Here is a 15,342-nt window from a genome sequence, read left to right as displayed (position 1 = left end):
AGTCATTTTTCAGACACAAGAAAATAAAAGAAAGGTATACAACCCACACTGCAGAAAAGAATCTAAAACAAAAAGAAAAACATGTCTTACACAGTGTTGATGCAGGTGTGAATGACGATGTAATAAATTTACATTTGACAAAACAAACACATAAAAGTGTCCCACCTCAGAGTTAAGGTTATGGGCAGGTCAAGTGCCTTCATTAAGAGAAAACCAGGCTTAATTCATGTGCTTGAAGTGTCGTCCCAGACTAGCCTGTGCAGTGCATGAAGGCTAATCAGGGACAAAACTTTACGCCTCAACAGGATTTTCTCTGAAAACTTCCTTTAAACAAAATATACCGTAAAAGGGAAAAGTGTGGTCCATAATTAGCCTATGCAGATGGCAAATCTGGGGAAAACACAACTTTTACAAAAAAACTTTAAGCCCCATTTTCCCATAATGTGGCTAAAATAGATGAGAGATTTAGTTTGAACCGCAGATAACTAAATGTTACTCAATGACAAATTGACAAGTTAAAATACTTTACACATCAAATCATATGAAATAATTAATTACGTTAAAAAATTTTTTAGCCGCGCTTTGAGAAAATGGGGTTTAATGCATGTGCGTAAAGTGTCCTTCCAGATTAGCCTGCGCTGGATTAGCACTGTGAAGGCCCATAGGCAGTGAAACTTTTAGGGCCCATGCCCCCGTCTCCTAGTATCTACTAGAAAGCCATTGCCCAGTCGATTGCACTCATATAAATAAGCCTTCCAATACCAAGGCTGGCAAGACATGCCATTTCATATTCAACTGTCACTATAATACCAAAATACCAATACGGCATGATAACTACTAGTATTTGATTTAGATTTTCAGATACAAGTCATTATTTAAAGCTAAGTAAATTCTCCTTTGTCTTATGGGGCTCTTACAAGATGTAGGGCCCATAGGCAGTTGCCTACTCTGCCTAATCGGTAATTTGAATTTGGGACTGGTTGTATTATTATAATTTTTATTGACAGGTATTTCAGATTGTTTGTCATATTTCTAAAGTCATTTTTATGCCCCGGATCGAATAATTGGGGGTATATTGTTTTTGGCCTGTCTTTCTGTCTGTCATTCTGTCCCAAAACTTTAACCTTGGTCATAACGTTTGCAATATTGAAGATAGCAACTTGATATTTGGCATGCATGTGTATCTCATGGAGCTGCACATTTTGAGTGGTGAAAGGTCAAGGTCATCCATCAAGGTCAAAGATATGGCTTCAAAGCGGCACAGTAGGGGGCATTGTGTTTCACAAACATAAAGCTCTTGTTTTTATCCAATTCTGATATTCACAATGACATTAGGCATAACTTAAGTATATAGCTCAAATTCAGTAAGTCTTGATAGAATGTTAATTTGCATTATGAAGTTTGTATTTACATCGAAATGCTTTGACCATGTACATTTTTTTTTCAAGTTGAGTATTTTATTGGTTCATATACCTAAAGAATTACTTTTAACAAAATTAATATGGATGCTCAACTTCAAAGACTGGAAAAGCTTTATATATAGATATATATACCAAATAAGCTTTTCCTTACATTATTGACAAATCTTACCCATATTTTATTTAATATATCTGCATATACTACCAATGCAACAATAATGCCCACCTAAAGCTTGAGATTTTATAAGAATATCTGATTTCAACATTCTAAAACGAATTCTGTCACAAAAGTAACAAATTTGAATACCTCACTAATGGTGATGTCATACAAATCTACAATGGTTGTCAATGGAAACACAAGACTTTGAAGGATTGCATGCTATACAGGAGTCCCCACTGGCTTGAAACTTCTATCAATTTTTACCCTTTCCCACTTAGATACGTATTTGTAGTCCCTCAGAAAGTTTAATGTATTTAAAGACCTTTCTTACTAGATTCTAGTTTTAAAGGCTTCATTTTCAACCCTTAGATACTGATGAGCAGAAAACAGCATAAAACCTAAACAGACTGCGAGTTACTCCTTCAATTATTTGTACATTTTCAATGTTCAAAAATGTAATCCAATTACCATTTAGCACATCATGTTTATTTTGATCATGCTTCAGTGGATTGGAGATTGATGTGCATACTATCATATTGCTATTAATGTGTGTTATATTGTACATGATCTTGCATGCTCTATCAACCTGTATACACATATCTAATATCTAGTCTTAAGTTAATTTAATGGATAATTCATATTCAATGAGTGCAAACAACACATTTCATGATATTTAAACCGATCATTTATTTATATATTTTTACAATTATATTGCAATCTTTTTTAATGATGTACACTGTAAAATAAATGTTCTTGATACATATACCATCATGGTGGGTCATAGTTAAATAAATATAAATAAAACATATATATTTTAGAAATTTTAATACATGTATATAAAACAAATTGTATCATCGTATTATGTACTTTTTAGTTATTTCAATTTTTGCTGATGGACAGAGTGAAAGATGCGTAAGAAGAAGTTACAATATTAAGTGTTTTTCTTCTATGTGTGTCTTTTACACAGTCTTATGTAGTTCCTGACAAATCACAGGATACAAACTAATGATATGCAATTGTTTAGTTATTTCATTTTTTTATATGGAAAAACACACAAGGAATAAATTGTGGAAGAAATTGATATTTCAGACATATGAAAAACATATAGCAGAATGTGTATTCCATGTAAAATGATAAAAAATCATGTTTTTCTATTTCAGCAACCTTATCATTGACCTTTGGTGAATAAAGGGTTCCTGCATAATCCTGACATTGACTTTAAAAAGAACAAGAAACCGTTGGAGACGGGTGATGCTCCCCAGTGGTTGTTTTTTGTCACAATATTGCACTATATATTCAGATAAAAGGAAACATCTAGTAGTTGGGGGGACAAGAATTGCACTATATGTACAGTTTATGGAAAATTTCAAAGGGCCATAACTCTGTGAAAAATCATCCAACCAGAACCCCCTGATAATATGCACATCTCCTCTTGGTAGTGAAGCTTCCCATAAAGTTTAAATTGAATTTCGGTCATTAATTGCTGAGAAATAGCCTGGAAAAAAATTGTGCACGGACGGACGGACACACGCACAGACAGGCGAAGCGGCGACCATAAGCTCCCCCCCCCAAAAAATTTGGGGGAGCATAAAAACAAGTTTCATCCAACCACCTTCAGTACTTTTTGAGAAATTGCAGGCAATTTTTAAGAGTAGTATACTAAACTACATGTATACAAAATGAAAGGCATGTTTTTTGCTGACAGAAAGATAAGCAGTTATTATGTTAGACTGTAATGTACACTAAGCAAATCTCTATTGATTGAGCAATTAATATATACATTGATAAAAAGCATGCTAAACTGTCAGTTAAATTAATTATATGAACATCATCATAATATTAAAGAAACCACATGATCACAGAACATTTCCGTATTTAACAAGAGGGCCATGATGGCCCTGTATCACTCCACAGCTGAAAAAAAGGCTGAAACAAATATTCTCGGCATGTGCAAATACTTAAATATAGGCCCTATTTAAGCACATGTACACTTTTGTGACCCCCTGGGCTGGGTCAAATTTAACCCCAGGGACATAATTTGAGCAAACTTTGTAGAGGACTACTAGATCTCACTACATACAAAATGTGGTAGCCCTAGGTCCTAGAGTTAAGGACAAGAATATTTTATAAGTTTTCACAAAATAAGCAAGATATAAGCGTATATAATGTTCAATTTTATGACCCGCGGGTCAGGGTCAAATTTTTCCCAAAGGGCATAATTGGAACAAACTTGGTAGAGGACTATAAGATGTTACTGCATACCAAATTTGGTAGCCATAGTCTGAATGGTTTTTGACAAGAAGATTTTTTAAAGATTTCACAAAATAGGCTCTTTATAAGTGTTTATTCAATTTTGTGACCACCCCCCCTCGGGGCAGGGTCAAAGTTGACCCCAGAGGCATTATTTGAACAAATTTGGTAGAGGTTTATTAGATGTCACTACATACCAAATTTGTGACCCCCCCCCCCCCCCCCCGACAGGGTCAAATTTTACCCCTGGGGCATAATTTGAACAAACTAAGCAGAGGACTATACAATGTCACTACATACCAAATTGTGTAGCCCTAGGCCTAATGATTATGGACAATATTTTTTTTTAAGTTTTCACAAAATAGGCATTAAATAAGCATATGTTAAATTTTGTGACCCCCGGGGCAGGGTCAAATTTGACCCTAGGGATAAAATTTGAACAAATTTGGTAGAGGACTATTAGATGTCACTATATACCAAATTTGATAGCCCTAGGCCGGATGGTTATGGACAGAAAGATTTTTTAAGTTTTCACAAAATAGGCCTTATATAGGCATATGTTCAATTTTGTGACCCCCCGGGGCAGAGTCAAATTTTTCCCCAGGGATAAAATTTGAACAAATTAGCTAGAGGACTATTAGATATAACTACCCACCAAATTTGATAGCCCTAGGCCCGATGGTTATGGACAAGAGATTTTAAAGTTTTCACAAAATAGGCCTTATATAAGCATATGTTCAATTTTGTGACCGCCTGGGGCAGGGTCAAATTTGACCCCAGGGGCATAATTTGAACAAAATTGGTAGAGAACTATAAGATGTCACTACATACCAAATTTGGTAGCCCTAGGCGCAATTTTTATGGACAAGAAGATTTTTTAAGTTTTAACAAAATAGGCTCCATATAAGAGTATGTTCAATTTTGTGACCCCCAGGGCAGGGTCAAATTTGACCCCAGGGAAGTTTTCACAAAATAAGCACTTTATAAGCATAAATTCAATTTTGTGACCCTCTGGGCAGTTTTAAATTTGACCCCAGGGGCATAATTTGAACAAACTAAGAAGAGAACTATTACATGTCACTACATACCAAATTTGGTAGCCCTATGCCATACGGTTATGGACTGAAATATTTTTTAAAGTTTTCCCACAATAGGCCTTATATAAGCAATGTTCAATTTTGTGACCCTCAGGGCAGGGTCAAACTTGACCCCAGGGGCATAATTTGAACAAACTTGGTAGAAGACTATAAGATGTCACTACATACCAAATTTGGTAGCCCTAGGCCCAATGGTTATGGACAAAAAGATTTTTAAAGTTTTCACAAAATAAGCCCTTTATAAGCATATATTCAATTTTGTGACCCCCGCGGCAGTTTCAAATTTGATCCCAGGGGCATAATTTGAACAAACTAAGAAGAGAACTATTACATGTCACTACATACCAAATTTGGTAGCCCTATGCCAGACAGTTATGGACAAAGATTTTTAAAGTTTTCACAAAATAGGCCTTATATAAGCATATGTTCAATTTTGTGAAGGGGCTGGGGCAGGGTCAAATTTGACCACAGAGGCATAATTTGAACAAATTTGGTACAGGACTATTAGATGTCTCTACATACCAAATTTGATAGCCCTAGGCCCAATGGTTATGGATGATAGGATTTTTAAAGTTTTCACAAAATAGGCCTTATATAAGCAAATTTTCAATTTTGTGAAATCTGGGGCAGGGTCAAATTTGACCCCAGGGGCATAATTTGAACAAATTTGAAAGAGGTTCACCCCAGGAACATTCCTAAGAAATTTCATCAGAATTGGACCAGTAGTTTAGGAGAAGATGTTTAAAGGAAAAGTTAAAGCACGGACGCACGCACGATGGACAAAGGACCATGACATAAGCCCCGCTGGCCTTTGGCCAGTGGAGCTAAAAATCACTTGATCACATTCTTCCTAGTCCCTTTTTATTCATAACCTGTTTTAATTTCTGGGCAAAATACCAGGAATATTTATGTAACTTAGAGCTTTACCCTTTACAAATTAGATACGTATTTTAACACATTTGTAGTTGCTTAAAAAGTTAAATTTAATGAAAGACCTTTCTTACTATATTTAAGTTTTTAAGACTTCTTTCCAACCCTAAGATACTGATGAGCAGCTTGAACACTGGTCTGGTTTTATGCAGTTTGCACACAGCCATTTTCACTTTCATTCTGAGTGGGAAAGGGTAATGCAACTTTGTGATTTTAGAAACACAATATTATTGATTATTATACCTCACTTTTATTGACAATGCTAAACTCCCATAGGCCATCGTGACATAGAAATACTGTCAGATCCAGCGGGAATAAATTTACTGTCCAAAACACAATATTATTGAATGTCACTCGGAAAAGTTTGGAGAACTTCCAGTGGCACAACTTTTCAAGATCTGCCATCATATCCAATGTTTGTTTACGACATTTTGACGATCTTTGGAAAGGAGTACAGCCAAGTAACCACATATCTCTTAGTAAAGTACTTTCACAATGTATCCTCAAATCTAAGTTTTGTTTTCGATGATTTTACAAACTTCAGGAGATACACAAGGGCCGCTGGAGTCATTCCCGGTATTCTGCTGGCCGCACCGATCTGAAAATATAGAAGCATTGCAAGTTATTTTAGTGCATTGATTGTTTTAAAACTATAAAGGTGGTCACCAGATGCAACCTCTCCTTCTTACTGCAACTTGTCACATAACAGTGATTTATTTTGGTCAAAATTCAAGCTTTAAGTCCCAATCTCATATTTTAGCTAACAAGTTTTCCAAAATGACTGCCTTAAAACCTGAAATTGAAGATTTCCAAAAAAATATAAACAACAAGACTATTGTCAAGCAATATAAGTCCCCTACCGGCTCCACCATTGTCAGAAATTCCAGATTTTTTTTATATATATTTGTTGCCATAGCAACCAAATTTTTTTATTTTAGGAACAAAATGAAATGAAGTGTGTAATGTCCATATTGCCATCTATCCATGTATCAAGTTTCATGAAAAAATATTAAGAACTTTAAAAGTTATTGCAGGATCCAGAAAACCAACATTTTCGGCAGTATTTCCAGTCTATTTGTTGCCATAGCAACCAGAAATTTTGACATCGGAACGAAATGAAATGACATGCATAATGTCCATATTACCATCTATCCATGTTTCATGTTACATGAAAAAATATTAAAAACTTTAAAAGTTATCGCAGGATCCAGAAAACCACCATTTTCAGCAGTATGCCTAGTCTATTTGTTGCCGTAGCAACCAGAATTTTTTACGTCGGAACGAAATGAAATAACGTGCATAATGTCCATATTGCCATCTATCCATGTTTCAAATTTCATGAAAAAATATTTAAAACTTTAAAAGTTATCGCAGGATCCAGAAAAGCCATAATAATAATTTTTGACGTAGGAACAAAATTAAATGACGTGCATAATGTCCATATTGCCATCTATCCATGTTCCAAGTTTCATGAAAAAATATTAAGAAATTTTAAAGTTATCGCAGGATCCAGAAAAGTGTGACGGACGGACGGAGACAAAACCATATTTCCCCTCCGGTGAAACCGCTACGGCACTAAAAAAATAAATGGCAACATTAATTTGATTTCCCTATTCAGATCTATAAATGAAACCTTTTTAATTATAATATAACTAGAAATGGCGCGGCAAAGGCCGACGCGTATCCCCACCCCGCATGTTTGACCCAGGGGCGCCCCATGGTTGGTAATGGGTCCATGCATAGTTGAGATTGACTGTATTGTCATAAGAGAAGTTCAGTATCAATTAGAAGTGAATCGGTGTAGAAAATCAAGAAATTATAGTAAAAGGCAATTTTGGGTGGGTGTGGCCTATGTGGGCAGGGCGCCCCAGGGTTGGTAATTGCGCCATGCATAGTTGAGATTGACTGTATTGTCATAAAAGAGGTTCAGTATCAATTTGAAGTGAATCTGTGTAGAAATGAAGATATTATAGTAAAAGGCAATTTTGGGTGGGCGTGGCCTATGTGGGCGGGGCGCCCCAGGGTTGGTAATGGAGCCATGCATAGATGAGATTAACTGTATTGTCATAATAGAGGTTCAGTAGCAATTTGAAGTGAAACGGTGTAGAAATGAAGAAATTATAGTAAAAGGCAATTTTGGGTGGGCGTGGCCTATTATGGGCGGGGCGCCCCAGGGTTGGTAATGGGGCCATACATAGTTGAGATTGACCGTATTGTCATAAAAGAAGTTCAGCATCAATTAGAAGTGAATCGGTGTAGAAATGAAGAAATTATAGTAAAACACAATTTTGGGTGGGTGTGGCCTTTTATGGGCGGGGCGCCCCAGGGTTGGTAATGGGGCCTTATATAGTTGTGATTGACTGTATTGTCATGAGAGATGTTCTGTATCAATTTGAAGTAAATCGGTGTAGAAATGAAGAAATTATTATAAAAGGCAGTTTTGGGTGGGCGTGGCCTATGTGGGCGGGGCGCCCCAGGGTTGGTAATGGCGCCATGCATAGTTGAGATTGACCGTATTGTCATTAAAGAGGTTCAGTATCAATTTGAAGTGAATCGGTGTAGAAATGAAGAAATTATAGTAAAAGGCAATTTTGGGTGGGCGTGGCCTATGTGGGCGAGGAGCCCCAGGATCGGTAATGGGGCCATGCATAGCTGAGATTGACCGTATTATCATAAGAGAGGTTCAGTATCAATTCGAAGTGAATCGGTGTAGAAATGAAGAAATTATAGTAAAAGGCAATTTTGGGTGGGCGTGGCCTATGTGGGCGTGGTGCCCTAGGGTTGGTAATGGGGCCAGGCGTAGCTGAGATTGACCGTATTGTCATAAGAGAGGTTCAGTATCAATTTGAAGTGAATCGGTGTAGAAATGAAGAAATTATAGTAAAAGGCAATTTTGGGTGGGCGTGGCCTATGTTGCAGGGGCGCCCCAGGGTTGGTAATGGGGCCATGCATAGTTGAGATTGACCCTAGTGTCATAAGAGAGGCTCAGTATCAATACAGTAAATCGGTGCTGAAATGAAGAAAACAAGGGCTGTTTGTAAAACATGCATGCCCCCCATATGGGCTCTCCGTTGTAGTGAGAGCCATTGCATGAATATGTTTTTTGTCACTGTGACCTTGACCTTTGACCTAGTGACCTGAAAATCAATAGGGGTCATCTGCCAGTCATGATCAATGTACCTATGAAGTTTCATGATCCTAGCCATAAGCATTCTTGAGTTATCATCCGGACACCATTTTACTATTTCGGGTCACCGTGACCTTGACCTTTGACCTAGTGACCTGAAAATCAATAGGAGTCATCTGCGAGTCATGATCATTCTACCTATCAAGTTTCATGATCCTAGGAATAAGCGTTCTTCAGTTATCATCCGGAAACCATTTTACTATTTCAGGTCATCGTGAACTTGACCTTTGACCTAGTGACCTGAAAATCAATAGGGGTCATCTGCGAGTCATGATCAATCTACCTATCAAGTTTCATGATCCTAGGCCTAAGCGTTCTTGAGTTATCATCCATAAACCATTTTACTATTTCGGGTCACTGTGACCTTGACCTTTGACCTAGTGACCTCAAAATCAATAGGGGTAATCTGCGAGTCCTGATCAATATACCTATCAAGTTTCATGATCCTAGGCCTAAGCGTTCTTGAGTTATCATCCGGAAACCATTTTACTATTTCGGGTCACTGTGACCTTGACCTTTGACCTAGTGACCTGAAAATCAATAGGGGTCATCTGCGAGTCATGATCAATATACCTATCAAGTTTCATGATCCTAGGCCTAAGCGTTCTTGAGTTATCATCCGGAAACCATTTTACTATTTCGGGTCACCGTGACCTTGACCTTTGACCTAGTGACCTCAAAATCAATAGGGGTCATCTGCGAGTCGTGATCAATGTACCTATAAAGTTTCATGATCCTAGGCCTAAGCGTTCTTGAGTTATCGTCTGACAACCACCTGGTGGACGGACAGACCGACCGACCGACAGACCGACATAGCCAAAGCAATATACCCCCTCTTCTTCGAAGGGGGGCATAAAAATGTAAAATAACATAAAAAAATGAGTGAAAATCTCTGACCAGGCCCCGCCCCAACCCCCATAACTTTTGACCCAGGGGTCAGATCAAAATTCCGTCACTGTCACTGTTGCACATATGCTCATAGCTACCATGTATGTAAGTTTCAAGGTTCTAGTGCTTATAGTGTAGGAGGAGCAGGTGGCCAGGACGGACGGACAGACGCACATCAATACAATATCCCCACTTTTTCTCTGAAAAACGTGGGGATAACAAGAGATGTGTTTGTCAGAAACACAATGCCCCCTTCTGTGCCGCTTTGAAGCCATATATTTGACATATTTGACCTTGACCTTGACCTTTCACCACTCAAAATATGCAGCTCCATGAGATACACATGCATGCCAAATATCAAGTTGCTATCTTCAATATTGCAATATTTATGACCAATGTTAAAGTTTTCAGACGGACGGCAGACAGCCATATATTTGACGTCTGACCTTGAAGGATGACCTTAACCTTTCACCACTCAAAATGAGCAGCTCCATGAGGTACACATGTATGCCAAATATCAAGCTGCTATCTTCAATAGTGCAAAAGTTATGGGCAATGTTAAAGTTTTGGGACGGACAGACTGACGGGCGGACTGACGGACAGAAGGACAATTCAATAACTACATGCCACACTTCGGGGGCATAAAAAACTAAGTATTTGTAAGCACAAAAAAGAAACACAAATATCCCACCTCCCAATCAAAAGGGCCCTATCCCCATTTCCATTCCCATAATTCCATGGGTCCCATTATAACGGCCAACTTTCAACGCATTTTCCTGGTATTTCGTATACATCAATTTTGCAACTTCCAAGAAATAACAAGGGACAAAATTGTCACAAAACCAGGTTTTCATTGTGAAAAAAAAATCTGATAAAGGGAGAAAACTCAAACTGAACTTTTGAAATGACCAAAAAAAATTAACCCCCTTTGTAATTTTTTTTTTTTTTAAATCTATTTTTAGTCGGGGCGACCTTGACATTGGAGATATTGATGTGATTCTTTCGTGGGACACACCGTCCCATGATGGTGAACAAATGTGCCAAATGATTTTAAAATCTCACAATGAATGACATAGTTATGGCCAGGACAAGCTCATTTATGGCCATTTTTGACCTTTGAACTCAAAGTGTGACCTTGACCTTGGAGATATCGACGTAATTATTTCGCGCGACACACCGTCCAATGATGGTGAACAAATGTGCCAAATGATTTTAAAATCTGACAATGAACGACATAGTTATGGCCCGGACAAGCTTATTCCGCCAGCCCGCCAGCCCGCCAGCCAGCCAGCCAGCCCGCCAGCCAGCCAGCCAGCCAGCCCGCCCGCATTCGCCAATCTAATAACCAGTTTTTTCCTTCGGAAAACCTGGTTAAAAATTGGTCCAAAGGCAGGCACCCTCGACAAAGACAGAGTTTCCAAAGTGAAATTTGGACAAAAGCCCCGTACTTTAATTAACACACCATTAACGTTCATCTTTCAACATGATCCCCAATGAAATACACGTATATGGTGCAGACACACATAGGATGCAGGAAATAATCACGAAAAGCATTGGCTTGATCGCATAATTGCTTTTAAACCCGAAGAGAAAACTTTCAAAAGGAACTATTTAGAAATTGGCACAACTTTCTAAATGGACCACGGAGGGATACAAAATGATTTAGTGTAATGTAACCATGGACTCTTGCATGCCAACAAATCTCTATCAAGGAGTTCACTCTCTGTGTAAACTTATGTTGTTATTTTTATTCTTGTTGTTTTTTAAGATATAAAGTAAACAAGACTATATTAGAGTAGTCACATATATTCAGCAAACCTGTCCCTGATGTCCTTTAACATATTGTATTACAAATTGTTATAATCATGTTATAAAACTTTTATATTGAACATGGGGCATACCTCGAAAATCTAAACTAAGGATGATAAACAAGATGTGTGTTTGTCACAAACATAATGCCCCCAATTGGGTCACTTTGATTATTTTGTAATTATATCCCTTTAAAAATATTACTTCCCTTGTGAAAATGATCTGTACCTGCCAAATGATAAATAGAAAATATCTCCCTTTAATGCTCGTTACTTTCCTTTGATTTGTTTTTCTTGACCATTGACCTTGAAGGATGACCTTGACCTTTCACCACTCAAAATGTGCAGCGAGATACACATCAAGTAGCTATCTTCAATATTGCAAAAGTTATGACCAATGTTAAAGTTTTCGGACGGACAGACAGACTAACAGATGGACAGTTTAAGTACTATATGCCACCCTACCATAAAAATGCATATGAAAAACTTAATATTATAAAACAGAACAAGGGCTGTCAGAAGACAGCGCGTTCAACTTTTTCGAGTGCTTGACAGTATAACGTAAGCCATCATGGGGAAATTGTTCATATTTAATATTGTCAAGGTAATTTAGTAATAATCTAACTGGAAGAGGACCATAATTTAAACATATTGATCGCTTATGTTTTAAAAAAAGTGGTACATTATAGACGATTCTGAGTTCAGGTATATTTTCCACAATCTATTGAACATTTGTAAAGACATAAAACAAACTATAAATAAGATTACTTGGGTGGGATGGTTGGATAGTTTCCCCCCCCCCCCCCCCCAAAAAAAATAATAAATAAATATATATTTGTGTTATTTTTACCATGTTTAAAAAAAATATAAAAAAAAGGGAAAAAAAATATTTTGAATTTTTTTTTTTGGTGTGGGGGATTCTGAGGTGGGGTGTTGGGGATTGTTTGGGAGGAGTCCATTGTGGTGTGTCAGGTAAGTAGTACCCTCATGATAGTAAGAAAGTATTTGAAGTTTTGAAAGCAAAAGCCTTGATACTTGAGAAGTAAAGTGCATCTAAACACAAAATTTAACAAAATATTCAAAGTGACATGTACTAAGTAAAAAAGGGGCCATAATTCCATCAAAATGCCAACCAGATTATGCAACTTGTCCTGTACAGTCCTCTTATGATAGTTAGCGAGTGTTCCATGTCTGAAAGCAATAGCTATGATACTTTAGAAGTAAAATGGACCAAAACACACAAGTTAACAAATTTTCAATTTTCTTAGTATAAAAGGGGCCATAATTCTGTCAAAATGCGAGTCAGAGTCAAAGCAATAGCTTTGATACTTTGGGAATAAAGTGGACCTAAACACAAAACTTAACAAAATTTTCAATTTTCTAAGTATAAAAAGGGGCATAACTCTTAAAATAATGCTGACAGAGTTATGCACCTTAATCTACATAATTGTCTTATTGTAACAAAGAAGTATTCCAATTTTGATTTAAATATCTTTGATAGTGTTAAAGTTATTTGACTTTATAAAAAGCTTAAACCAACGCCGACACAGAAGCTGGGGCGAGTAGTATAGCTCTCATTTTTCTTCAAAAAATCATGCTAATAAACTTAAACCAATTGCGACGCCGGGGCGAATAGCATAGCTCACATTTTTCTTTGAAAAGTCAAGCTAAAAAGGGGCATAACTCTAAACATAATGCTGACATAGTTATGCACCTTGACCTACAAAACTGTCTTGTTGCCATAAAGAAGTATTCCAAGTTTGAGTTAATTATCTTCAATGTCATTAGACTTTATAAAAAAACTTTAACCAACAGCGACTCCGACGCCGGGGCGAGTAGGATAGCTCTCATTTTTCTTTGAAAAGTCAAGCTAAAAAATGAATGAAAACAATTAAAAACATTTTTTTTTTCCTTTTTTTTGGGGGGGGGGATTCTGGGGTGGGGCGTAGGGGATGGTTCGGGTGGAGTCTATTGTGGTATGTCAAGTAAGTATTGTTTTGTCAAAGTATGAATAAAATCTGATCCTAAATAAAGAAGTTATGGCAATTTAAGCAAAATTTATTTATTTGACTGGACATGCCGTTTTGTAACCAAATTTGACCTTTGACCACTAAGTGTGAACTTGACTTCGGAGGTAAGGAGACATACGTTACACAAGAAATGCTTTCTTCATCTATTAGTCATTAGTGGTTAGTTATCTTAACCCTTTCCCACCTAGAAGCAAAGTTAAAATGGCTATTGCAATCAGCATAAAACCAAACAGCCTGCAATAAACTCGCAGTCTGTTCAGGTTTTATGCTGTTTGCAGGTGATCAGTATAGAAGGGTTGAAAATAAAGCCTTTAATACTTGAACATAGAAAGAAGGTCTTCAATTAAATTAAACTTTCTATGGGACTACAAATGGGTCAAAATAGTATCTAAGTGGTAAAGGCTTAAAACATCCTGATGAATGACAAAGTTGCTTTCCCGACAAACTGTAATGGCAAAATGTTACATTTGAAACTCTTAGTTTGACCTTAACGCTTGATGTAGTGAGAAAAGTGTTACATTTGACACATCTTCTTTAGATGAATTACATTTGTGCCAAGGTATTTTAAATCCATAAATATAGGGCAAAGTGAAGGCTGACACAGGAATTTTAGATTTGTGTAATGGTCCAATTAAACTTTTGACTCCTTAGGATGACCTCGCCCTTCGTGGTATCAAGACCATTGTTACATGCTGAATTTTGCCTAATGAGGGTTTACATTTGAGGCTAGTTGTTTTAAAATCCATCAACAAATGGCAAAACAATCGCTTACATTAGAAATTGTTAATCTGTTTATGGTAAAATGTATAACCTTAACCTTTAAGGTAGAGAGACATTTGTTAAAGGCGCCACCTTGTCTTATGAAAAAAGACATTTGCCCCAAGTTATATCACAATCTACAATTTGGCCCAGTTAAATCAAAATATTTCGTTAATTATCAAAATTATAGCTGAGACACAAAATTATGCACAGACATAAATACATTCTGTTGTATGCGCATACAGATGGACAATACTTCTATATGTTTTTTATAAGAAGAGATGCAAAAATAGAACAATTCTGCTTCAAACTGCTTCTCCAACTTACAGTGTGAGGTCTTGACTCTGCCAGTTTTAGACGAACATCGTTAGGTAAACCCCTGTTATTAGGCATTCTGGAAAGCATATACATTATAAAGAATTACAATATAACACAGAATTTTAAAGTGAACACAAAAAATGTTGTACATTCTTCATCTTGAAAATTCTTCGGAATCCATTATTATGAAAATGAATGACAAAGATTTACTGAATGCGCAGCGTCCTGCAAAATTGGGTATAATGTCATATGCGGCCAGTGAAGATATGGACCAGCTTGAGCATTCACGCAGTTTGGTCAAGATCTACCCTGTTTGCTGCAAAGTCATGCAAGGTTCTGTGGTCTCATGAGCAGACATTATGACTCCCGATCAGAATATATGTGTGCAGGTGCAACAGTGGCAAATGCATAATTTCATCTAATCATTTGTTTACCTCTGAACTGAACTCATGCCTATCACAACAACTTAAGTCTATTGTCATGATATGCTGGTAATT

General features: G+C 37.0%; 1 protein-coding gene across 4 annotated transcripts in view; it reads right to left on the bottom strand.

Annotated features, from left to right (window-relative positions):
- Positions 1-2,388: 2,388 nt before the first annotated feature.
- The window catches only part of LOC127844680 (protein MTO1 homolog, mitochondrial-like), a 112,416-nt gene continuing 99,462 nt past the window's right edge, over positions 2,389-15,342 (bottom strand). For all 4 annotated transcript variants that reach the window (XM_052375106.1, XM_052375096.1, XM_052375122.1 and 1 more), the window contains 2 exons: positions 14,855-14,921; positions 2,389-6,453 (listed from right to left, as the gene is read on the bottom strand). In XM_052375106.1, the coding sequence (XP_052231066.1) occupies positions 6,346-6,453; positions 14,855-14,921 (175 nt within the window). In that variant the 3' untranslated portion in view covers positions 2,389-6,345. The remainder of the gene's footprint in view (positions 6,454-14,854; positions 14,922-15,342) is intronic.

This window comes from Dreissena polymorpha, chromosome 1, assembly GCF_020536995.1.
Source record: "Dreissena polymorpha isolate Duluth1 chromosome 1, UMN_Dpol_1.0, whole genome shotgun sequence".
Lineage (NCBI taxonomy): Eukaryota > Metazoa > Mollusca > Bivalvia > Myida > Dreissenidae > Dreissena > Dreissena polymorpha.
The sequence above is the reverse complement of the archived record's forward strand: the minus strand, read 5'-3'. Positions and strand labels throughout refer to the sequence as shown.